The sequence below is a fragment of the Nicotiana tabacum genome, chromosome 5 (assembly GCF_000715075.1).
Source record: "Nicotiana tabacum cultivar K326 chromosome 5, ASM71507v2, whole genome shotgun sequence".
In the NCBI taxonomy this organism is placed as follows: domain Eukaryota; kingdom Viridiplantae; phylum Streptophyta; class Magnoliopsida; order Solanales; family Solanaceae; genus Nicotiana; species Nicotiana tabacum.
The window spans coordinates 70,971,744-70,997,969 of record NC_134084.1 but is presented as its reverse complement, the minus strand read 5'-3'; the positions used below and the strand labels follow the sequence as shown (position 1 = coordinate 70,997,969).

Genomic DNA, 26,226 nt, shown 5'->3' with positions numbered 1-26,226 from the left:
AAAATGAACCTCATAGTCATTGTCACACAGTTGACTGATACTGAGAAGGTTGTAGCAAAGTTCATCAACCAGGTACAATTCGTCTACATCACATCTTGAGCTGAGGGAACTCTTCCAACTCCAATTACATCTCCTTTTGATTTGACTCCAAAGGTGATTGTTCTTCCATTTAGTTTGGTGACAGTTTTGAACAGTTGTTTGTCACCAGTCATATGTCCGGAGCACGCGCTATCAAGGTATCATTTCCTTTTTCGATTCATCTTGCGGTGTTCCTACAAAAAATAATTCTTCTAAGTACCCAAGCCTTCTTGGGTCCTGAATGGTTAATGCTCTGAGTATTAGCTTAACTAGAGGGCTTGGGTCACCAGACCCATCTCCTGTTGTTCTTAAACCTGCAATGATTAGAGGTATGACTGAGTTTTCCGCAATAAAAATGTGAGGGGTTATTGGAATTTTTAGAGACTTTTCCTCCTCTGATTTTAAGCCTGTAGTGGGTAGTGTTGTGACCATTTTTGCCGCAATGAGTACATGCAGAGAGATTTCTAGTTCTAGTCAGATATTTATGAGAAACATATTGATTCGATCTAACTGAACTATGACTGGTGGATTTTCGCAATCCATTCAGTTGAAGTTGAAGTTCATTAACTTCATCTTGAAGCATATCTCTCTCAATCTCACATACTTCCAACTTCAGAGCCCAGTCTTTCTTTTCTCTTTGGATTTTTCGAAGTTCATTCAGAACTTTCTCAATATCTGCAAGAGCAATATCAATAAATTCTTGGAGTTCATGATAGTTAGGACATGCAAGAAGACGTACCTCACTTTGTTCCTTCATCTGCCATAAGACCAAGTTCATCTGCGTCTTCATCGCTATCTTCTTTGATGGCCATGAAACACATGTTGGAAATTTCCTCGTGATCAGATTCTTCTTCATCACTCCAAGCTCCAAAGGATTTCTTCTTTTGAAAGTCCCTACTTAGTTTCTTTTTCAGTTCAGGGCATTCAGCTTTATTGTGTCCATGTTTTCCACACTCGTAGCATCTTCCATCATTTTTGTCATTTTCATTGTTCATCTTTCCTTCTCTGAAATTTGATTTACTTATTTTGCTATTCCTATTTTTTCTCATCATGCTTGTTGCAACTTTGGAGAACATAGCTATATTCTCATCTTGTTCTCCTCCTCCTTCTTCTTCATTTTCTGATTCAGCCACAGTTGTTTTGAATGCAACTGACTTCTTTTTTCTTATTGAACTTGCCTATCTAAGTGTGTTTTCTCAAACTCAATTAGATCACCCCTAAGTTCATCATAGGACATTTTGTCAAGATCCTGACATTCCAAAGCATTGACTTTAGGTTGCCAAATTGTGGGAAGACTTCTCAGAATTTTTCTGACTTGTTCTCCATTTTTGATTGGTCTACCAAAGGATTTAAGTCTCCAAGGATTTTGCTGAACCTAGAAAACATTTCCTCCACTGATTCTCCATCTTTCATTTGAAACAATTCATAGTCTCGAACTAGGAGATTGATCCTCGTTTCTTTCACTTTGTTGGTTCCTTCATATGTGACCTCTATTTATCCCACATTTCCTTTGCAGTTTCATAGCTCGATATTTTTTCGTATTCTTCCCCGCTAATAGTATTGTACATCAGATTTTTTGCCTTGGCATTCACTTGAATAATGGTTGATTGTTCTTTAGTGTAATCATCTAAATCAAGAGGATCGATGATACTACAATTTGACCGTCTTATCCTTCTTTGGCAGAATTAGAAGATTTTCTTTTTTTATCACACGCCAGACCTTAATGTCATATGACATAGTGTAGGTCTTCATGCGCACTTTCCAATGAGAGAAGTGATGGCCATTGAAGTAAGGGGGTCGTACCTAAGAGGTTCCTTCTTGAAATAGTGCTCCAACGACTGTGTTTGATGCCATGATCTTTTCCTCACTTGCTGTTAAGCAATATTTGTGAGTCCTGCTCTAATACTAATTGAAAGTACAAGAGGGGGAAGGGGTAAATTGTAACCGATTTAAAAACCTTAGTTGACTATGTAGGAAATTAGTCGACTAGACTTTACACAGTGATTGATCGCAGTAGAAATAAACTAAGGAGACAGAAAGGTAAATGAGACACAACAATTTTTATACTAGTTCAGTACCGGTGTGGTACCTACGTCTAGTTCCCTTGGTTACAAGGGTTCTCTTAGATCTTTAGTAAGTGTTTACAACAGTGATGGTTTTAGTACGTTCACCATTACCATCAACGACATACAACAACAGTGATTCTTTCTAATGTTGACACAACTCTCGTTTTGTTTTCTAACTCTTCCTATCTTTTGCGACACTTGTAGACTCAAGAATACAGTATTTGTACTAAGAACTAGAAAGGCGTAGAAACAGATGATGTAGTTGCGTGCCTTTGGATGTTCTTCTACTTCTTCCTTTATAGCTCGATGAGTCTTCTATTTTCTTGTCTTCTGGGATTGTATGGTAGTATTTAGGAGACCTTTCCTTGTGAGGCATAGACATCTAAGAGTGAGACCCAAGGGTAGTCTCATGAATCTAGCTTGAAAGGGTAGCTAGATTCATCTTTAATCTTGACGAATTGCTTCCTCCATTTCTCCTTGATTTGAGCTTCCGCAGAATTTTCTAGATTTGGTCTCTAGCCGTGATTAGCTCTCTTCCCGTTCTTGCATGCTTGATGATCTTTGACAAGGCTGACTGATTGACTTTCCTTCTTTGTTCTTTGATTGATTGATTCATTTTCCATGTGAAGCGAAGTTCAGAATACATAGCCGTTGAGTATGATCTTCTTTCCTTCCATCAACGTTGTTGCTTTCCAAATCTGCATACAATGAGATGTCATTAGTCAAGGATTCTTTAGATTATTGAACATTATTAAAATTCTAAACTTAACAACCCCGACGACGACTCTAACGATGACCACGACCAAAATGATGACGCCGACAATTCTGCTGATTTGATGGAGAAGAGAGAGGATTGAGAATCTTGTTGATAGAGAGAGAAGGAAGAGAGAGAAAGAACATAATTAACGTATTTCATGACTCAATAGTAGGTATAAATAAATACCTATTTTGCTATAAAATAAAAAGGTAGCTATAAGTAATAATATTTTGAAATTATTTTGGTTTATAATAAATAGGATGTAAAAATTTGTTATAGGAGGTAAAATTTCCAAGTTTAATTGCTAGGCCCAAAGTGGCTACGCCAGCCAATTTAACCAAACTAACCTCAATCCAAGTCCAATTAAGAAAGAGAAATTTTCATAAAGCACTATCTTTTAGTGGTAATTAGCTATCTATAGATACCATTTGCTATATTACGGATTGTAGATACGTTTTCTGTTGTTACAAGATGTATTAGATGTGTTTAAGCTATTGTATTCATGAATACAGTAGCAAAAATATGCGTAAATCAGGGAGTCCAGCTAATCAGTTGTTGTATTCGAGTGTATTCGACTATATTCATGGTGTGAAACATGGAATTACATCTGGACAGATTATTGTATTCGATTGTATTCGACTATATTCATGACGTGAAATAGGGGATTGCAGTATTTTTAAACGAAAAATGAATCAATTAACATAATAGACTCCTAATATAATTCAACAAACTTAATTATAACACATAAAATTTGTATTTCCAGTTATAAAAAAGATTCTCAACCGAAAAATACCCCAAATATATAGCAGTCTTCAGAGAAATTATATAATACATCTGAATACAAAAATTATATAAATTAAAAAAAATATATGAATACATTTATGGCATATAGCGAAACAGTGAATACAATGAAATACATAGAATATAGTGGGATACATTGAAATAAAATGGAAAAAAAGATAGTGAATACAATGAAATACATGGAATACAGCGAGATACATTGAATTACAACGAAAAAAAGACAATGAATACAATGAAATACATGAAAATGCAGCATGATACGTTGAAAAAACATTGAAATATATTAACAGAAAATCAAGTTACTCAGCCCCAAACTCTGCCGTCTTTGTTCAAGAACAAACCCTAATTTCCAACGAATCCGTCGTCGAGCAAAAACCCTGAATCTCACTGTTCCCACATTGCCGTCGACCGGAGGCTTCATCTCCTTTGGGTTTAATTTCGGTTGTAGAAATTACTAACACTGTTTGGAGACCCGTGACCGTCTTGTCAGAGGAGACATCCATAGCCGCACGACCATTTTTCTTATTCTTGTTTCTGTTCTTCGCCATAGCTATGCGAACAGGGAGACGTAAGGATTTCTTCTGCAGTTGTAATTGCAACGGAAGGGTTTAGGGTTCAGTAAATCAAAATAGTCTGGCTTGTCTTGTCGGATTGCCTGATGGGCTAGGAGGCTGCTCACTAGCTGGAAGTCTTCGTGGTATACCAGGCAAAATCACCGTTGGTGACTAATGGTAGGTGATGTGGGTGAGAGGAATTTTGAGATTGAGCAATCGTGTGGGGAAGAGAATGACATGTATCAAAGTAGAGAGAGAAAGAGAATAGTGTAATTGAATAGATTATTTAGTGGCTTAGAGGAAAGAGGTAACCAAAATGAGATATTTTGCTATAAACATTAAAAGGTAAATATAGAATATAATTTTTTTAAATGATATTTATTTAAAATAAATAAATTACTTAAATTTGGTGAGCAGGATAGTGAATCAGAGTTATATCCAAATCGCAGCCTCGTCGATTTTCTGAATCAGAGTCCAGCAAAAGGTGTACCGTATCATCCTCTATGCTCTTATCATCTGCTCCGTAGATAAATCACATTCCAGTTTCCAAATCTAGAATTTACCTTCAGTGAATTTATAGATAATGTTAAATCTAATTAATCAATCAATCAACATGTCATAATCCAAAATTAAGTTGAGCCTTAGCTGTATGAATTACATATATTCAATTCGCTTATTCGAACTAATTTGTGATTTATTAGGTATATATATCTATTTATATTTTAAGCTTATACCTATAGATATGGTTGTAGTATAATGCAGTGGGAATCGGGACTGCACTGTGCCCTAGCTTAGATTGCTTTTGATCCTACCTGATGTTTGATTTGGGATTTTTAATTTTCTTATAATGGAGAAATTCCAGGGCCAATGATGCGTGGTTTAAAATTCGGTGGATGATGGGCCTGCCCACTACCCTTCTCCACTTAAATACAATGCTTTTGTTTGCTACAGAGTTGATTTGGAATTTTTAATTGAAACCAGTTTTCACAGGGACAAGAAAAGGATGGGATTCATAATGGAATTTGCGGAGAACTTGATATTGAGATTAATGGAGGATCCAGTGGAGAGGGATACGAAGTTTAGGGAGCACGTGTATGCTACGAAAGAGGACCAAGAAGACATTGGAGATGTGGAGCTATCCAATGCGTCCCTATGGTTTCTGGACATTTGATAGGCACAACGCTCAGTTATTTTGGGACCCTCAAATCAGCCAAGTCCCTGGCCGTCGTGATCCCTATGATGACCTCGTTCAGGACGGTTCTTCCTCCTCCTCCGCCTAAGCTGCCTCCTTCATCAACTGACTTTGGTGAGCTTTTGATTTGTTACCTGTTGCAGCTTTTTTGTTATGGGGCTTTGGGAATATGTTTAAATACAGAACTTCATGATTGAGCAATTTTAATTGATATTTGAACAGTTTTTTGGCACATTTGTGTGAAGGTTATGCTAATATGATATATGGTAATATATTTCTTGTTATAACAAGTACTCTTGTTATATGAAAAGGGAAACGGAGAAGAAGATGTGCGCATGAAACTCTGGAGGAAATTAGGAACTGTGATCTGCTATAAAATTATAGGAGGGAAATAGAAGGTTTGTGTTGAGATGCACGAAGATAATAAAGGGAAACGGGAAAAAGATGCAATAAGGAACAAAGTATGCATTGATCGGTGGATTGTTTAAAATTTTTGCTATATTAAATGTCTTGAGAAAATCAACAATATAAATACTATACGGGCTTTGAGATAGAAAGATAAGTAATATAGTCGGTTTAGCCTTCTTGAGCCACATTACCTCTGACTCTACCTCTGACTCTACGAGGACTTGTCCTCTTGAGTGGGAGGCATTGGAGGAAGGACTGACGAACTTCTTACTTGTGTTTGGTTTAACTACTTTACTGAACTCTCAAGTAAGCTAAGCCGACCTATATTAGTTTTCTATCTCAAACTTGTTTGAGTAAATTGTTTTTCTTCAGAAATTTTAATAGAATATAAGTTATCCTTTTTTGCATCTTACCTAAGACAAACTGTGTTCCTCATTGTATCATTTTCCCAATTTTTAGCTGCCATCTTCTTGCAGGATGAGACTAGCTCGAGTAAATAAATGTCCAGTAATATCCAATGGCCCATTTGAATCTCGCTAGTTCTCCAGGGAATACCTAATGGCTTGGATGTATTCTAAGCTTTGGGGTAGTCCAGGATAGAAAAGTTAAAAAGAAAATATTAACCATATTTAAATTTTGGCTGCAACCAGTAGACTTTCACCATCTCCAACCACTTTACAACTGTAAAACAATGAAGAGATTCCTTGTACTCTAACATAGATCCTTCACACTTATGAAATAAAAGGTAAAAGAAGCTTAATTTCTTGTCAAGTTTTCTGCCCAATAATACACAATAGTGCATTTTCTTATAAATTCACAGTTTAAATAAGTAATATGTCAGATACATACCATCTTTAAGAACTCTTGACGTCTTTACCTAATTAATCGTAATACAATAACTAACTTATTTGTTTTCAAATTAGCACTATCTTGTAAGAAAAAGGATATATCATCTAATTTGAATGGATGAGTAGCACTTCTATGTAAGGGTGGCAAGTAGGCCGGTCCCAATTTAAACGGGTCAAACGGTCCTAGTCCTAGTGGTCTTTTTGTAGGAACCGGCCCGGGACCGGGATCGGGCCCGAGAACTAATGATCCCGGGCTAAACGGTCCCGGACCGCGGCTAAGTGGGCCCAACAGATACTTTGTTTTTTAAATTTTATAGAAATTAGAGAAAAAAAAAGATATTAATAAAAATATCTAAGGCAATTCCTTGTAAATGTTATTATAGAATTGTGACCTAAATTTTTTAATTCAAATTTAAAGACAAAAATATTGTAAAGATATTCAAAGCAATGCGTTATAATTTTATTATAGCATTAACAAAACATGGCAATATCTTTCTTAGTCTTCCTCCCCCCTATGGAATGAGCACACAATGTGCTAATACCACCATTGAGAAGAAAAAGAAACTAATCAAGATGTTCACCAGCTCCAACATTATGGAAAAATTGACTCTCAGTAAATTGTAATAAACTATTATCGGTATCAAGAATAGCAGGTGTAGGACGAATATGGGATTTGGCTCGGGGAGCCGGGGGCAGTGGAGGAGGAATAGATTGGCCACTAGATTCGCCAATTTTGGATTTTTCCTTATTTTTACCAAAAAGTTTTTTTTTAATAAAGCCATCTTAGTTAATCAAATAATATAAAATAAATAAAACAAACAAAACTATAATATTAAAAATTAAGAGTTAGAACAAGTTTACCGAATTGACGAACAACTTGTTGAAAATTGATTATCGTTGAAGACTTGAAGACTTTAATTCACCAACTTCACAATTTTTTCACAAATTGTAACAAGAAAGTAAGCAATAGTAGCAATTATAGAAGAATATTAGAGAGAGATTGATGATTTTGTGAAAAAAATAAAAGAATGAGGGGGTATTTATAGTTAAAAATAGGAAATAAAGTGTAATTACAAAAAGTTTGGGTTTAAAAAAAGGTCGGGGATTAAATGGCTATTTTGTAAATATCCAACGACTATTTTTTAAAGGCCAACGGCTAGATTTTTCAAAGCCCAACGGAAAAGTTTTATTTTTTTGAATTTTGACCGTTGGGACCATTGGGACCGTTTTGGCCTGCCAAGGACCGGTTCGGTACCGGTGCCAAATGGTCCCAGACCTAGCGGTCCTAAAGTGAAGAACCGACCCAGAAGATCGGACCAGGCCACGTACACGGTTCTAACCGGTTCAAGCCTGTTTAGGCCTAGAAGCTCGTTTGGTCCGTGGTCCCGGGCCAGTCCTGGACCGGCCCACTTGCCACCCTTACTTCTATGCATGCTTAGGCAAATTCAATTATTTTTTTATGAAGTAAGGGTGTTTCATTAATCGCATCAAGCAAATGCAACAACAATAACCTAGTGGAATCCCACAAGTGGGGTCTGGGGAGGTAGTGTGTACGCAGACATTACCCCTACTCCGGAGGAGTAAAGAGGTTGTTTCTGATATACCCTCGGCTCAAGAAGATGAAAAGAGACAGTGGAACAGTAATAGCAAAGAAGCAAGAAAGATAACACCAGTCTTGTAATAACCAAAAAATAGGTAGATAAGCAACAACAATAAGCAGTAATAACTAATAATGGTACAGTACTACAGACATAATAGAGTAATATGGATACAACAAGACCCACTAGTATCCTAAGACAATACACTATTAGACTAGCCTCCTACGACCTAACCTGCAACCCTAAAAAGTAATATGGGCACAACTGAAGCCACTAGAAGCCTAAGACCAAACACAAGCTAACCTCTACCTCCTAACCTACAACTTTAATGCTCGACCTCCACAACTTCCTATCAAGGGCCATGTCCTTGGAAATCTGAAGTCGCACCATGTCCTGCATGATCACCTCTCCCCAATATTTCTTTGGCCGCCCTCTACCTTTTCTCATGCCCGTCAAGGCCGACCATTCACACCTCCTTACCGGGGCATCCATGCTTCTCCTACGCACGTGCCCCAACCATCTAAGTCTAGCTTCCCGCATCTTGTATTCCATGGGAGCCACGCCCACCTTCACCCGAATATCTTCATTCCTAATCTTATACAGTCTAGTATGCCCGCACATCCATCTCAACATCCTTATTTCTGCAACTTTCATCTTCTAGATATGAGAATTTTTGACTGGCCAACACTCTGCACCATATATCATGGCCGGTCTAACCACCGCTCTGTAGAACATATCTTTAAGTTTCGGAGGCACCTTCCTGTCACACAAAACACCATATGCTAGCCTCCATTTCATTCACCCCACCCCTATACGGTGCGTAACATCCTCATCAATCTCTCCATCCCCCTGGATAACCGACCCTTAGGTACTTGAAGCTCCCTTTCTTGGGGATGACTTGAGAGTCAAGCCTTATGTCCATGTCCGCTTCTCCCGATACGCCACCGCTAAACTTGCACTCCACGTATTCTGTTTTAGTCCTGCTCAACTTAAAACCTTTAGATTCAAAGGTCTGTCTCCAAACCTCCAACCTCTTGTTAACACCGTCTCGCGTCTCGTCGATCGTAACAATATCATAAGCGAATAGCATATACCATGGCACCTCCCCTTGAATATGGTGTGTCACTGCGTCCATCGTCAGGGCAAATAAGGACGAGTTTAGCGCAAATCCTTGGTGTAAACCCATAACAACCGAAAAATGTTCGAGTCGCCCCTCACTGTCCTAACCCGAGTCTTAGCTCCATCATATGTCCTTAATCACCCTAATATAAGCAACCGGAATACCTTTCACCTCCAGGCATCTCCAAAGAACTTCCCTAGGGACCTTGTCATAGGCTTTTTCTAGGTCAATAAACACCATGTACAAATCCCTTTTCCTATCCCTGTACAGTTCAACCAACCTCCTTATAAGATGGATAGCTTTCATAGTAGAACGACCAGGCATGAACCCAAATTGATTATCGGATTTCGACACCGACCTCCTCACCCTCGCTTCCACTATCCTCTCCCAAACTTTCATGGTATGACTTAGTAAATTGATACCCTTATAGTTATTACAATTCTGGATATCCCATTTGTTCTTGTACATCGGTATCACGTACTCCACCTCCATTTTTCTGGTATCTTTTTTGTCCTGAAAATAATATTAAACAACCCAGTTAGCCACTCTAATCTTGCTCTACCCACCAACCTCCAAAATTCTATCGGAATTTCGTCGGGCTCGATCGCTCTGCCCCTGCGCATCTTACGCATAACCCCCACGACCTATTCGACCTTAATGCGCCTAACAGTAGCTAAAATTTCGGTGACTCTCGTAGTGTTCCAATTCCCCTAGCACAAATATGTCCCTTGTACAGATGCATAAGCAAAAATTACAAAAAGAAGATTAAGTCTGCTCATGTACAAAAGATTAGGCTATAACTAGATAGCTGACACAATCCAAAAAAAATATTCAATACTAGTTATAAGGCCTTACTTTACTAATTAAACAGATCAAGTAAGCATTTGGCTTTTAGAGAGTGACTTGGAGCTAAGTTGCTCCGACATGACAGTTTAGGTGTTGCACCCGTGTCCACACGACACTAGTATGGGTAGGTGTCAATGGTTCGGTTCGGCCGTTATTTTATAAAATTTGTACCATATCAATTTTTCGGTTATTCTATTATGTATAACCAAAATTAGACGTTTCGAAACCATCCCAATCATGTCAGTTTTACTTCGATATCGGTACGGTTCGGTTAATTTTCTGTATTTATTTAAATGTCATGTAAAATTCACCAGTAAAAGTATAATTCAATAACATACATTCTTTTATAGAACTTAGCAAAACTCCTTAGATATATTTACTGTTTAAAGGGTGATGAATTAAAAAACATGAAAGATGGCTATAGTATAAATGCACAACTATTCGACAGCAACGTAAAAGAAACCAAGTCAAAACAAAGAAAATATAAATCACACTAGTGGAAAGATATTAACAAGCTGGGGCTCAAGAATAAAGTCTATATTAAATATTCAAAAAGATAAATCTAAATTATATGAAAGGAAACATATTCAATACATTGTAGTTTGCTACTCATCATCGCTAGAATACTTTGTGTTTTGCTAATAAAGATACGTGAAATAACTTAGTTTAAGTATAAGTAACATAATAGGTTTTAGGAATTAGTATTTTGAGTTTAATTACTTATTGGCTTGTAGCAGTTTTCATAATTCCAAGGCCCAATGAAAAATTTAATGCTTTATTAGTTTTAAACGTACTATATTAATATATTTTCCACATGTAAAATTTATTCGGTACGGTTCGGTATTTTTTCGGTTCATTTTTATAAAATAAAAAATCTACCCTAATTGTTGCTACGGTTATAGATTTATATAAAAACCTACGGTTTCTTTTAAAGAAACCTAAAAATCGGTTAGGTGCAGTACGGTTCGGTTGGTTTAGTCGGTTTTCAAATATCTATTGACACCCCTAAGTATGGGTGTGGGTATAGGATCCATACCAGATCTGGTCAAATAATTTATGGTACTTTGACTATGACAGACGGAAAAATTCGAGATGAGATACAATTTGATTCCCGAAATTAGAACCAAAACTTGGGTGAATTTGAAGAAAATAACATACCTTATCTAGAAAATCAATCCTTTACTTATCTACTTCCACACTTTACAAGCTATACGTAAGTATTTCACAAAATTTCTCATAATTTAGAGATATTTTTATATTTTTAATTATTTTTATCCGGATCCCTGCACCCGTATCTGTACTAGGAACCATATCCCCGAATTTTAGAATTTACATCTTGAAAGATCCGACCTCTAGATCCACATTCCTGTCGGACACCTGCAACTTGTCCGAGCAACTTAGACCTGGAGTTGAGATTGTATCACAGCACTTATGATTCCTTTCTGTCCAAATGCACCAAAAAATACTAGCAGGCACTATTAACTAGATTTTCTTGATGGCTTTATCTACTCTCCATAAACACCAACTGTCATAGGCATCCTTTATACTATTAGGCATGACTCAAGCTAGTCCAAAATTTGAGAAAAACAAGTTCCAAAGATCTGTTGCAATTGTACAGTGGAGGAGCAGTTGTTTGACACTTTCAGAATTAGGTTGACACATATGGCACCTATTCACAGTCTGGATACTTCTCCTGCTAAGATTGTCCTTTGTTAGGCATGCTTCATAAAAAGCTGTCCAACTGAAGCATTTCCCCTTTTTTAGCAGTTTAGTCCTCCAGATGAGCTTTCATGGCCATATGGCAATCATCTATTTGTTTGAGCAGAAATGTGTACACCATTTTTTGATAAGAGTATGTCCCCTCCCTTGAGCATCTCCATATCAGTCTGTCCCTTTCCTGTGAGTTGACTTACATCTCTCCAGTTTGGCTATTTAGTCCAATAAAGCATTCAGCCCCCAGTCCAGAATGTTTCTTCTTAGATGCAAATTTTATGTGTTATTCTCTCTGTTCTGAGCATAGTACAGTCTGGATCACTTGCTAATAGAAAAAGGCTTGGATATTCATCTTTCAGTGTGAGACTGCCCATCCACTTGTCCTTGCAAAATGATATGTGTGCTCCATTCCCTACCTTGAAGCAAGGCAAATCAATTATTATTATAACACACACCAACAGACTTACAGAATGAGAAAAATCACATTATTTTGATCTGGGGATGATTAATCAGTTAATCTTGATTTCCTCACAATTTCCTTAGTTTCCTCAAACCCAAAAAAGAAAAACAAAAAGAATTGAGGAAATGCTGCACATCCACAAACCGATAAGACCATATAGACACAGAAGGGGAAAACAAATTATGTTCATATCCACAAACCAATATGACCACAATGGTCTTAAAGTCTTAGCACACTTTATGTTCTTGAAATTAAGTAAACAACATTCGATGAGAAACAAAATTAACACAAATCAAATCAAAACGCATTAATGTCCTGAAACTTTTGTGCTCCTTGATTTTGGGAAGGTTTGACCGCCAAAAGCAAATTTTCTCTATACAACAGTGGTTAAATTACTTTATATAACACGAACCTGATTATAAAAAAGAGAGTAAGAATTTTGCATATGTAGAAGAGCATTAACAAACAAAGGTTTCTACACAGATAATACAAATAAAGTTAATTGAAAAAAGAATTATACACTCGACAAAGCATTTTCTTTACATAAAAGGAGTTGCACTATATTACCTTCAGTCCTGAGTAAAGTTGAGATATGCAATCAAAATAGAAAATAACTTTGAATGATGGGATAAGCTAGCATAGGACATACTTTGAGCAGCACTTAAATCAAAGTAAAAGATGATTTCCTTTGACATTGAATTCTATCAATAAAATAAATAAAGTTTAATTGCTTATAGATTATGAAGTTAGGCTATTATGAGATAAAATAATAGATGATTTCCCTGATTGAAATAATTGACATTATCAAATGGAGCTTTATCATTAGTCATTGTAGATTCATTTTTGTTAACATAACTTTACTTCTTTCCTCGAGCTTTCTTGCACTTCGGAAACATCTCAAGAGCACTTTTTATCCTCCTTTTTATATGACCTAGCCCATCTTTCTTTTTCAAACTTTTGGCTTGTGTGAGAACATCTTTATCATTGATTTCTCTTGGAATGCCTCTTCTTGGACTATTACTACAAAGAAGCTGTCACCTCATGATTTGTTTCAATTTTGAACTTTGCTCATTTGCACATGTTACTGCTAGCTTATAGCCGTCATCCCTTTCAGAACTTTAATTTTTTAACAATTCATATTGGTCAACTTCAAATAATTTTCATGAAGATTATATTCATCAAACATACGTATTCCAAGCATCCATAACTTCTTTCTCATCCACATACTCATACATGCACTTTCTAAAATCACCATGAAAAGAGGCATACCTTTTATAAATTTGGTTGAGGTGTTTAGCTGCATTTTGTTCTATATGCTAGACACACAACCTGTGATGAACTTGAGGCATGACAATTGAAATAGCCTTACTCATTGCAACTTCTTGATCTTTACAAATTGTTTGTGTTCTTTTTTTCAGACATCGTTGTAAGAAACGACTCAAACTATCATTGAAATTATTCACAAGTGTCAGGGTCCTTTTCATTTTGCACCCCTAATGTGTGCTTTTTTTTTTTTTAATTTGCACCCTATCCTATTTTTTTTTAATGATTTGCACCCTAGTCTATTTATCTCCTTGCAAAACTATAAAAATGCTTTTTTTTAAATACTTTTCGCAAGGGCAAAGTAAGCAAAATACAAATAAGAAAAAAAAAAGCATACCGCATAAAATAAATGAACTCAAATATGAACAAAAGTACTTTATCTCTTTTTCCAGAAAGCTAAACTATCACGATAAGCTCAAATTTTAGTCAAAGAGTATGTGTCATCTTGGCTCTTGTTGAGCCTAACGGTTAGACAAACACAGTGTCTATGGTTCCTGTGTGTTTATAATTGGCTCTCTAAGAAAGTTTATGCTCTTTGTTTTGGAGTGGAAACAGGAGATGGCTATGTTTAGTTCGGTGTTGGTGTCGGAAGTTGCTGTTCGGGACTCAAATTAGATCTCTCTTTTTAATGGAATGGTGGTAGTCCTTTGTCAGGTTTCTTTACAGAATGGGTATATAATTTGTCATGTGATGATTTACTCTGAATTTCTAAAGCTTTCAATTCTCCTTCTTCATTCAATCTTTCTGTCTATCCTTGATATTAAGCTGATGATTTGGTAATGTTGCAAGTGTTATATTGCCTCGGTTAAATTTACTCATGGAAAGCTCAAACCTAATTTTATTCAGCCTAAGATGGTAGATGGTTGGGAGAGTTTTGAGCCAATTCAGCTTCCTACATATAAAGATATATTTAGGAATATATTATTTGTATTTTACCTTTTTTACTCTCGTGGAAAATATACAAAAATGAACAGTTTTATGTTTTGCAAGGAAATAAATAGGCTAGAGTGCAAATCGTTTAAAAAAAATAGAGCAGTAAAAAATTAGAGCACACAGTAGGGGTGCAAAATGCAAAGGACTCGATGTCTCTTCCAAAGATAAGGAAGGTAGAGTTTTGATGGAAGAGACTCAGATTAGACGAAGATGGCAGACATATTTCCATAAACTTCTGCACGAAGAGGGTGATAGGGACATTGTGTTGGGCGACTTGGAGCATTCCGAGATGCGCTGGGATTTCGAGTATTGTAGGCGCATAAGAGTAGAGGAGGTCGAGGGGCCTATGCGTAAGATGCACAATGGTAGAGCTACCGAGCCAGATGAAATACCTGTGGAATTTTTGGAAGAATGCGGATAGGGCAGGTTTGGAGTGGCTCACTAGGCTGTTCAATGTCATTTTTAGGACGAAGAAGATGCCCGATGAATCGAGGTGGAGTACGATGATTCCTCTGTATAAAAACAAAGGCGATATCCAAAGTTGTTGTAGTTATAGGGGGATTAAGCTGCTAAGCCACACTATAAAAGTTTGGGAGAGGGTTGTTGAAGTGAGGGTGAGGACCAGTGTGTCCATTTCTAAGAACCAGTTCGGTTTCATGCCGGGGCGTTCGACTATGGAAGCCATTCACATTGTGAGGAAATTGGTGGAGCAGTATAGGGAGATGAAGAAGGACTTGCACATGGTGTTCATTGACCTAGAGAAAGCATATGACTAAGTCGAGAGAGGTGCTCTGGCGATGCTTGGAGGATAAAGGGGTCCCAGTAGCCTACATTAGGTTGATTAAAGACATGCCTGATGAAGCTAAGACTTGGGCGGGAGGAGACTCAGAACACTTTCCGGTTATGATGGGTTGCACCAGGGATCAACTCTTAGTCCATTCCTATTTTCCTTGGCGATGGACGCATTAACGAGACACATTCAAGGTGAGGTGCTATGGTGTATGTTATTTACGGATAATATAGTTTTAATTGACGAGACGCAGGGTGGTGTTAACGAGAGGCTGGAGGTTTGGAGGCAGACCCTAGAGTCTAAAGGTTTCAAGTTGAGCAGGACCAAGACGGAATACATCGAGTGCAAGTTCAGCAATGGTACCTATGAAGGAGGTGAGGCTTGATATGCAAGTCGTCCCCAAGAGAGGTAGTTTCAAGTATCTTGGATCTATAATACAAGGTAACGGGGAGATTGATGAAGATGTCACACATCGTATCAGAGCAGGATAGATGAAGTGGAGGCTCGCTTCCGGTGTCTTGTGTGATAAGAATGTGCCGCTGAGACTTAAAGATAAGTTCTACAAGGTTGTAGTTAGACCGACTATGTTGTATGGAGCAGAGTGTTGGCCGGTCAAGAACTCTCATACCCAGAAGCTAAAAGTAGCTGAGATGAGGATGTTGAGGTGGATGTGTGGGCATACCCGATTGGATAAGATTAGGAATGAGGTTATTCGAGAAAAGGTGGGAGTGGCCCCTGTGGAGGATAAGATGCATGAGGTGAGGTTGAGATGGTTCGGGCATGTTAAGAAGAGAAGTATAGAAGCCTCGGTTAGAAGGTGCGAGCAGCTAGCCTTGGTGGCAGTAGGAGGGGTGGAGGTAGGCCTAAGAAGTTTTGGGGAGAGGTTATTCGGCGGGACATGGCGCAGCTGAAGCTGACTGAGGACATGGCCCTAGACACGAGGGTGTGGAGGTCAAAGATTAGGGTAGAAGGTTCGTAGGTAGTTGAGTGTTTGTATGTGTCTTACTCAGTTCGCTAGCATCAGTGTTAGTATGATGTCTTTTATTCATAGATGACTATTATTATCTAGAATTTGACTGCATTCTTGGATTCTATCTTATTTTATCTTGTTGTTATTCCTTCTTGTTGCAATTACTTTTTCTTTTTCAGTCGTTCTCTAGCCGAGGGTCTATCGGAAACAACCTCTCTGCTCTTCCAGGGGTAGGGGTAAGGCTGCATACATCTTACTCTTCCCAAACCCCACTTGTGGGTATAGCTGTCCAACGGGACGGGACGGGACGAGATGACATTTAAGCGGGACGGGACGAGACAGGACGGGTTCGTGGGCCTTAAGTGTATTTTTTTTTTTAAAAAGTCTAGTTTTTTGAAAATTACTTTGTTTTTAAAGTTTGCAACGGCTAGATTTTTGACTAACTATTTAATAAACTTAAATGTTACTATGTTAAAATGAAAATTAGAAAACTAAGTAAAGAATTATAAAATATTAAAATAAAAGACTTGTAATGAAATATTCTAGTAATTATAAATTTATAATAGAGTTATAATTTATTTAATATAATTTCAAAGTATTAACTATTAAGTAACTAAAACAATTCATAAATAAAATTCAACGCTTAGAGCCTTTTATTTTATTAATAGAACTTTCAAATCTCAAATACAAATATAATTCTTTTGAAAAGCACCTAATCTACGCAGTCACCTTCTAGGAAGGGTTCTGTTTGAACTAGGTCTCTTAGTAGCCAATTACAAATTATCATACTAATATTTGTAAGCTCCTATATAGCTTCTTTGTAACTTATCAATAATATCTCTTGGACATTCTGCTGGAATTGACAATGTTGATTGGTGTTCCATGAGCTCCATGCCGTCATCGCTCCCAGTGGTTAGTATCTCATTGTATTCTTCTTCTTCCCTAGTGGTTAATTTTTCAAAACCAAGATTTCTTCTTTCTGAATTAATCCAATCTCTGAATAATACGGAAATCTCTAGACTGTCCTCCGCTAATGAATGTCTATGATCTCCAATTTGAAATCTTGCCGCGCTAAAAGCACTCTCCGATGCTACTGATGATGCTTGAATAGCCAGGATATCTCGGGCCATAATTGAAAGTGTTGGAAAAGCCTTGCCACGCTCCCTCCACCATGACAAAAGTTGTTCTTTGCCTTCTTCGTCTTTAATATTTTCCAATCCTTGATTAAGATAAGAATCAAGTTCATCATCAATAGAGGAATCAAAACCTGTTATATCATTCATATCTTCCCATAAAACTTCTGCTCTAGACTTAGAAGTAGAAGGAGCAGTTTCACAACCAGTTGTATCCATAGATTTGATCTAGCATAAGAATATATGCTAGCTTGGCAGTTTTCGAGAGATGGTTGTTCATTTTCTTGAATTTCTAAATTCTCATAAATTTTACGAACAAGTCCCTTTGCACCTCTTAGTTTTAAAGATGGGTTAAGTAGAGTAGAAATTAATAAACTTTGGGAATAGGGAAAAAATACTTTTTAAATTTTAAAATCATTTCTTTAATGGCCGGTGCACAAGTTGGATTTGTTTTATACTTACCAAGTACAACAGAAATTCCACAAATATACCATAATATTTGTGTAATAATAGGATAATATATACCAGAAAATTGTTTTGTAGTATAATAAAATTTTTCTAAAAATTTAGTAAGCTCTCTGATCGCATCCCAATTAGAATCAACAATTTGATCAACAGGGTGAGCATTATGCATTAAATACCTTTTGGATAGGCACCCGATAATCATAAGTAACTTTAAGCATTTCATAAGTAGAATTCCACCTAGTACAAATATCTTTTGGAACTTTTCTAAATAGAAGGTTAGCACTAGCACATTGTTGAGCAAATTCACGAATTCTACTTTGTTTATGAGCACGAAAAATATAGCCACAAGCATGTTGTATTTTACTACAAGCATCAGAAAATAAATTAAGACCATCTTTTACTACCAAGTTAAAAATATGGCATGCACATTTAACATGAAAAATTATTGGATTAATTGGAGAAAGTCTAGATTTTAAGCTATTTGCCGCGGTTGTGTTAGCAAAAGCATTATTTAAGGTGATAGTTAAAACTTTATTAATGAGTCCATAAAAATCAAGTATTTGTAGAACAGTAGTTGCAATATATGCTCCACTGTGTTTTGAATCAACAAATTTATAACCAATAATATGTTTTTGCAAGTTCCAATGATGATCAACCCAATGACATGTAACAGTTAAATAATCACAACCATTAGGACTACGACCTATATCAGATGTGATAGACACTTTACAATCTAAGTGAAAAAATACACAACGAATATACTGAAGATATTCGGTTTGAAATTTAAAAATATCATTTCTAACCGTGGTCTTAGGAAAACCTTGAAAAACAGGGTTATAAGTTTCTTGTATATAATGCACAAAAGCAGGGTGAGAAGGAAAAGTAAAAGGTAAGCCACAGACAGCCACCATTTTTGCTAAGTTCTCACGATCTCTATCTTTGTTATATTTGCGTAAAACATGACCAGAAGCAGGGTCAAGTTGTTGTTGAATTTGATTAGAACCAGATCCACTAGGAGTGTCAGTACTGATGGTAGGATCTATAATTTTTCCGGCTTCTATGTTAGCTTGTATCCATAAAGATTTGTGATCCTTTCTTAAGTGTCTAGTTAAACCCCCCGTCTCACCACTTGTTGAGTGTGCAAATACTTGCTTACATTTTTCACATATAGCACGATGATTGACTTTATCATGTTTAAAAAATTTCCATACAAGTGATGTTTTGGGACGTTCAGGCTTAGGCTTACCCCTTACAGGGGGTAAAGCTCCAGACTGAGATTGACTCTGAGTTGGAGCTTGTGTTGCGGGACTAGTGGGTGTTTCATCTAATTCTTCTTCCTCATTTTCTTCATCCTCTAAAAAATATCATTACCAAATTGTCTTTGTAAAGCTTCATGATCTAATTGTTCTCCGACATGAACATCATAAAATGTGGGGGGTTGGGAAAATGAAGTTTCATCAACATGAGTCATTTCATCAATATGCTTTCTAACTCTAGGTCTAGGAGAAGGGTTAGGATTAAGATTACTACTACTTTTACCTTTACTATTTTTTTTTACTACTTTTTTAAAAATACCAAATACATTTTTAGGTGCCATAATTTAAATATGAAATTAAATTAAAAAAGCTAACACAAATATTAAACACACAAATGAAATACGAAAATATAACACGTAAAGTAAACACAAAAACTAAGCACTAAAATGATACGCAAAAATTATATATTAAAATTAGGAGATGGAACGAGTGCACCAGGATTAAATATTGAAACTTGAAGAAATTGCCCAAATTATTGCTCCAAATACTTGATGAATTAATTTGAAGCTTGAAAGTTGTTCCAAAAAATTTGCCCAAATACTTGAAAGATATCGCTTGATACTTGATAGTAACAAAATTGAGAGAATAATATAGAATATAGATAGAATATTAGAATATAAGAGATTTGAGAGAAAAGATTGATTTTTTATGGGAAAAAATGAAAAAGAATGGAGGGTATTTATAGTAGAAAATAGGGCCAAAGTGTAATTTAATAAACTTAGGGGTTATATTAAAAGTTTGGGGGGGGTAGGGGGTGTTTTGGGGGGTGTAGGGGCTGTTTGGACCGTTGGCAACGGCTATTTTTGCCATTTAAGCCGTTGCCCAACGGCTAGTTTTAAAAAAAAAAAAAATTTCTGGCGGGACGCGGGACGAAACGGGACGGGACAAACGGGACGAAATGGCTGTCCCGTCCCATCCGTGTCCCGTTTAACATTGGCCCATCCCATTTAACTTGAAGCGGGACGGGGGCGGGACGGGACGGCCCGTCCCGTTGGACAACCTTACTTGTGGGTAACTACTGGGTTTGTTGTTGTTGTTGGTACATTAATAAAAGAAGAAGAGATTGAGGCGTTTACTTCCGGGGTTTCACTGCTCCACTATTAGAGTTGACAAGAACATCAAACATCTTTTGCTTTCTTAGGGAAAAGAATAAATACCATTTATCGTCACGTGATGGTTTTTAGAATATGGCCAAGTATTATAAAAGATATGAATACATATCTCTAATGGTACATATGATTATTGCAGAAGGAATGAAATCATAAAATCAGTTTTGGCAGGTTACAGTGATTTTGACCTAGCCATTACCTGCCATGTATTCTGTTCGGCTCTTTTGTGATGTCAGGGTTTATTTTCAAGAATTATAGCTGTAAGGTGCCAGTATAAAGGGTGAAATCTACCAATTGCAGTCAAAATTTAACTATGGTTAATATTTTTTTGACTTTTTCTACCTTATTAACTATGGTTAATATTCTTTTGAATATTAGTAGCTGGGGGTAATTACAGAACTCTTAGTTATTTTATCTAAGACATGAGAGGTATAATTTCAAGAACTTCTGAACTTTGCAAATTTCGTGCTTTCTGGTTGGAAGTCATGATTTAATTGTTTCAGGTAACATGAGCCTTAATTAATCTGATCCTTTTACTAGTTTATTTCCCTTCAATTATGAAGAGTAGATTTCATGAGAGACAAGTGTGACTTCTACCCTTTTTTTTTGGTTAGGTCAAAATGCTTTCACTGTATATTTCCATTAAATATGGATGGATGGAAATTCACGCAGACCAGCCGCGATTAGGAAAAAGGTTAGGTCAAAACCAAAATGGTTATAGACAAGATGCATTTGAAGGACGGTTGAGTATCATTTAGAGAAATGAGAAGTCTATGGTGCAACGTCTGCAATGTACCTCCATAATAGGGTGGAGGATGATATTGCTATTTGTACAAAAGGGAGCTCTAAGAGTTGGCTTGTGGACCGAGTTAGCTTTCTCAGTTTCTGTTTGTACTTCAATTTCCAATCGAATGTGGCTCTACATGACTTAGTTTGTTGCCACATCTCTTACATGAGTCAACTTTTGCATCAGTTTGTACAGAAATTTATGTGTCGATGGAACGTAGCTCTATGCTAGTTTATAGCCATATTGCTTGCCTTTGCTGTTTGCGTCATTCGCCCTATAAAATATTCAAAACTCCCGTTTGTGGGAATAGAACAGAAACTTCATTGGTTGGTTTTTTTGTATATTGTTGAGTGAAATGAACAAGAGAATGGGTTGGCCAGAAAATATGCATGACAAACAGGCAAAGTACACTTTGATCTCTTTTGTAATGACATTAGTCTCTAGGTCCTCTGCTCTCACCTCAGCTATTTTACATGGTACACAAGCTACGTTTTACCAGATAGAAAGCGATCACCTAATTTTATTGCTCTATTACATTCAAATGTAAGTCTCCCGGATTCTTTATTCTAACTTTATCGACCGTTAGACCAAACCTTGGGAGTAAGAGTTCACCTTGATCATATTTGGGAGAAAACTGTGTTGCTTTTTTCTTTTTTTGATAAAGGCAACAAGTATATTGCTTCAGCTCATTAAATTTATTTGGTGAAAAGTACATGGATTTCTTGCTACATAATAGATTAACCGAGGTATTGATTTGTGAATCTCAGTGGATGACTTAAAATGTTGAAGCTCACATCTGATCTTGGTTTACATGCAGTGTAGTCAGGAGGAACTGCCAAAGAAGGTCGAAGCTTTTCTACACGAACTGCTTATGTAATGTCTTTGTTTCTGAACTTTGTAGCTGGCGAGGGGCCTGGGATAATTTGTATAAATCTCAGTAGTTCAGCTATGTTGAGAGGGAACTTGTTGAATTAGCATACGAACATTATACAACACTCAATTGTCAACATCCTGATGCCATTTCCCACCAACTTTCGACTGCTAGAATGTGGCATCGACATAGATTCCCAACATATCAACTTCTCAGTCATTAACCCACTACTGAAAAGATGGACGTATCAGTCTTGTGGAGTTCAAAATTTCATTTACTACCCAGAGTCTCCTCAAGTTGTATCCTCTGTAACAGCTGAACGTAGCAGCAGACACTGGAAAATAAAAGATCAGGCCATGGGCAACAGAAGAACATAACTGCTGCAAACGTATCGCCATTATCACATATCCCTTGATTGTGAGTTTAACAATGTATAGCAAGGGAGATAACATTTCAGCTTGCAATAACTAACAAATTGAATTCGCAACGAAGCTGGAAGTTATCTCTCACAAGAATTCAATAGAGAGCAAGTGTGATGGTGCAATGAGATGCCAATACATCCAGTGAAAACTAAATCAAAATAATAACGTAAATACCCAAATGAACTAGCAGAATTCAAACTTCATTATGCATGGACAGGACATTGCATAGGCACGCACGCCGTTACAGCATCGACAAAATCATTCAGAAGAATACAAAGCACGAAGCCTTAACATGTAAGATGCTACAAAAGTGGTATCGAGCTATCTATACAATGGATACCCCCAAACTTCCCAATCTCACCCAAACTAAGTCTTACAAGCACAACAAAACATTGGGTAAACAGATATACTAAGATAATCATTATAATCTCATTCGGATTTACTTGAACTGGAATTAGGAGCATCGTCTTTCTCATCCGCAGCAGACTCAACCTGTTTATATGCCTTTGAGATTTCTTCAACTGGTATCAAAGGAATGTAGTTGACAACAATATAACCTTTCTTCTTCAAGTCAGCAACTAGTTGATTATACTTCTCCGACCAGTGAGCAGCAGTAGGAGCAGCCATCTGTGCGATTCCATGCAACGGTGCACAATGATTTATATGATACCAGAGTACTGCCACTTGACTAGTAGCCAATTGCTTGGACAATGCACCAGCGTGATTGATAGCTGCGCGAGGACCAGCAACTTGGACTTCCTTGAACAAGTTTTGTGCTACTTCTGATGCCTTCTGAAACACGGACTGGGCTTTGCTGACAACCTTCTTGGCCAAGGGAGGAGCATGCTCATCAAATTTTGCTGCTCCATCGTCCACCTAACAGCCAGAGATGTTTGTTGTGTTAACAACAATAATGAGGAAGTCAAACCGCAAATGCTCATTATATTCTTTTCACTAGACTTCATAATATCTTTATCAGAATTTGGGAGCAATGAAATTGCCGTTAGAAATGATGCAGATTGCAGGAAACTAACTTCATGTGAGGCAGCCAGATGTAAAAATTTAACTTGCAGTCCGAATAGCTCATAATAATCACATGGCTGAAGTAAAAATTGCCAGGCACCATATTTAGCAGTATTAAGGTAAGTGTTCCAGAAGAAAGCAAGAGCTCCTACATGTACAACTCCCTCTAATTTAATTACACCAGCAAGTCCTATCAGGTTCTTATCCCATACTCTTAATAGCTAACTTTAAGTTAATCAACTACTTGAATGTATTGTTCCAACTTTACAGAGATGTCCTCAAAGGGGGAACTATTAACATTCTAATAAGCGCCAAAATACTAGTGATATATAAGAAAGGAAACTGTTAAAAACTTATTCCAACCATAGCAGTCACGGTAAAACTAGATTGGACAATTTCACATAAGCTAATTATAACTACTAGCAGAAGCCACGAACACATCTTCATTTCTCACAGATAACATAGCCCAAGGGTCATTAACTAATTATCAATCAAATTGATAAACAGTTGTATAAAAAAGACACTGCTGTATAGGCAAAAAGTTCATTTACCTTTTAACAGAGATATATCATCACCGTTCAATACACAGCAACATAACAACAACATAATCAATGAAAGCAACAATTTAACAGGACATAAGAAAAGATTTAATACCTTCTGGTCTAGGAAAACAAGGACTTCATCAGGAACACCTTTAAGCCTCTCGTAAACAGGCCTTACCACGGTAGTTACCGCGTTCTCTACAGTACCCACAGTCGATCTCAGAGGCCCCGAGTTCTGCTTCGCGTATTCATACAGATTTGACACCAAAACCGCAGTGTTTATAGCCAACACCCTTACAAACCCTAGATGTTTCAAATTTCCCTCACTTTTCTCCATCTCAACCTACAGATCATAAATCAGACAATCATTAATTACTAATTAAACCCAAAAAAATCACAAATTGATTGGATGAACATCATAATATGAAATTAACATTAAAATTGATTAGATCGAGATATTAAACAAACCTTGTTGGTAGCCATATTTTTGCGTTCTCGATCAACTTGTTAGGAACTTTGATCTGCTTCAGCTATTGCTGATGCAAAATGAGAAGGTTGTTGGGTAATAAAGGAAGATGCGGGAATATATAGCTGATAATCTAAGGGCTATGAAAGAGTCACGTGTCGTAGGGTATGGGGTCACGAGAGATTCCTCAATCGAGAATCAACGAAGCGTTTGAGGAAATGCGTATTTCTAGCTATGGGTAGAAGCTTCGCGAAGGACACGTGGCATTCTGTTTGAGGGCAGTGCGAAATATCTCGATGCACACTCTTCTCTTACCGCCTATTTAGTTTTTTTTTTTTTTGGTTCTCACCGAGGAGTGTGCATACCCGCTTTGAGGCCGATTGATCGGAAATTAGTCAAGCATGATGTTTAATATATATATATATATATACTTTTAAGCATGATGTTTAAAATGTATACTCTCTCCGTTTTAATTTATGTGAACTTGTTTGACTAGGCACGAAATTTAAGAAAAAATAAAGACTTTTGGAATTTAAGGTCCTAAATAAGTTAAAAAGGGGCCCAGAGTATTTGTGTGGTAATAAAAGCTTCTTATTAAGGGTAGAGTTGTAAGTTTATACTAAATTGTTTCCAAATTTAGAAAGGGTTCATTCTTTTTGGAACGGACTAAAAAGGAAATAGGTTCACATAAACTGGAACGGAAGGAGTATATATTTTTAAGTATGTATGATGTTTAAAATTTATTTATATTTTTAAGTATAATGTTTAAAATATATTTACACTTTTAAACATGATGTTTAAAATATATTAAATAGTCACTTTTAAGCATGATGTTAAAATCATATGCTTCTTGTACAGAAGCCATTAGTTGTTTTGTAAGTCATTCTTGGGATAATTTCCATTTACTGAATTCTCTAATATGAAGTAAACCTCTTTTTTCTCTTAATACGTGTATACGGTTAAAATCGGGCCTACTCGATTGTGCTATTTGATCGAGATCAGGGGATTGCATCGAGGGTTAGCCTCGTAATGAATCAGACCAGAATACGAAGACGAGGTATCAAGTCCAAGGATCGAGATGTCAGTCGAGATCGAGGCCAGCAGCGATCGAGACCAAATATGACAAACTTCGAGCAAAGCGCAATAACGGAAAAGTGAGACATCTGTGACCAACCGGAGATCATGGTGTAAATCTCGGGAACAGATCAAAGCAAGGACAGTTATCTAGTTAATCATGGGATTTACTTCCGGAATTAAAATTGTACCATAAATAGGATTTATCTACTATATTAAGGGGATCCTAATCATCTTGTAAACATCTTACATTCAGGGAAATCAAAGGAATACAATATTCTCTCTTTGAATTGCATATTCTTGTTCGTCAGTTTGTTGCATTTTATTTGTTCTCGCGCAACTAGCTCAAGGGTATTCAAGTTCGAGGGCTAAGCTCTGTTCAGACACTGATTCGCCTTATATTATCGTTAATTTCTATTATTACTCTTTACATTTGTTAATTGATACTAGGTGAAATCACGTATCCTTAAAACCACATTATAAGTTTAATTGTTATCTGGGTTTTAGGGTAAACATACGCCATTTATCAAAGCTTTGACCACCAGCACTATATTGTTGGGA

General features: G+C 36.8%; 1 protein-coding gene and 1 long non-coding RNA gene across 3 annotated transcripts; one reads left to right on the top strand and one right to left on the bottom strand.

Moving 5' to 3' along the window:
- The first annotated feature begins 4,659 nt into the window (after positions 1–4,659).
- LOC142181168 (uncharacterized) lies at positions 4,660–23,438 on the top strand. 2 transcript variants are annotated; one of them, XR_012709570.1, is made up of 3 exons: positions 4,660–4,740; positions 5,247–5,562; positions 22,085–23,438. It is a non-coding gene; the product is annotated as an uncharacterized LOC142181168 (long non-coding RNA). The 2 variants fall into 2 exon arrangements; XR_012709569.1 differs by lacking the exon at positions 4,660–4,740 and having other exon boundaries at positions 4,966–5,562.
- LOC107804268 (REF/SRPP-like protein At1g67360) lies at positions 22,745–24,787 on the bottom strand. The gene is made up of 3 exons (XM_016628120.2): positions 24,594–24,787; positions 24,238–24,468; positions 22,745–23,436 (listed from the first exon to the last, which is right to left on the bottom strand). The coding sequence occupies exons 1-3, from the start codon at positions 24,606–24,608 to the stop codon at positions 22,990–22,992; spliced, it is 693 nt and encodes a 230-aa protein (XP_016483606.1). The 5' UTR covers positions 24,609–24,787; the 3' UTR covers positions 22,745–22,989.
- Positions 24,788–26,226: the final 1,439 nt, after the last annotated feature.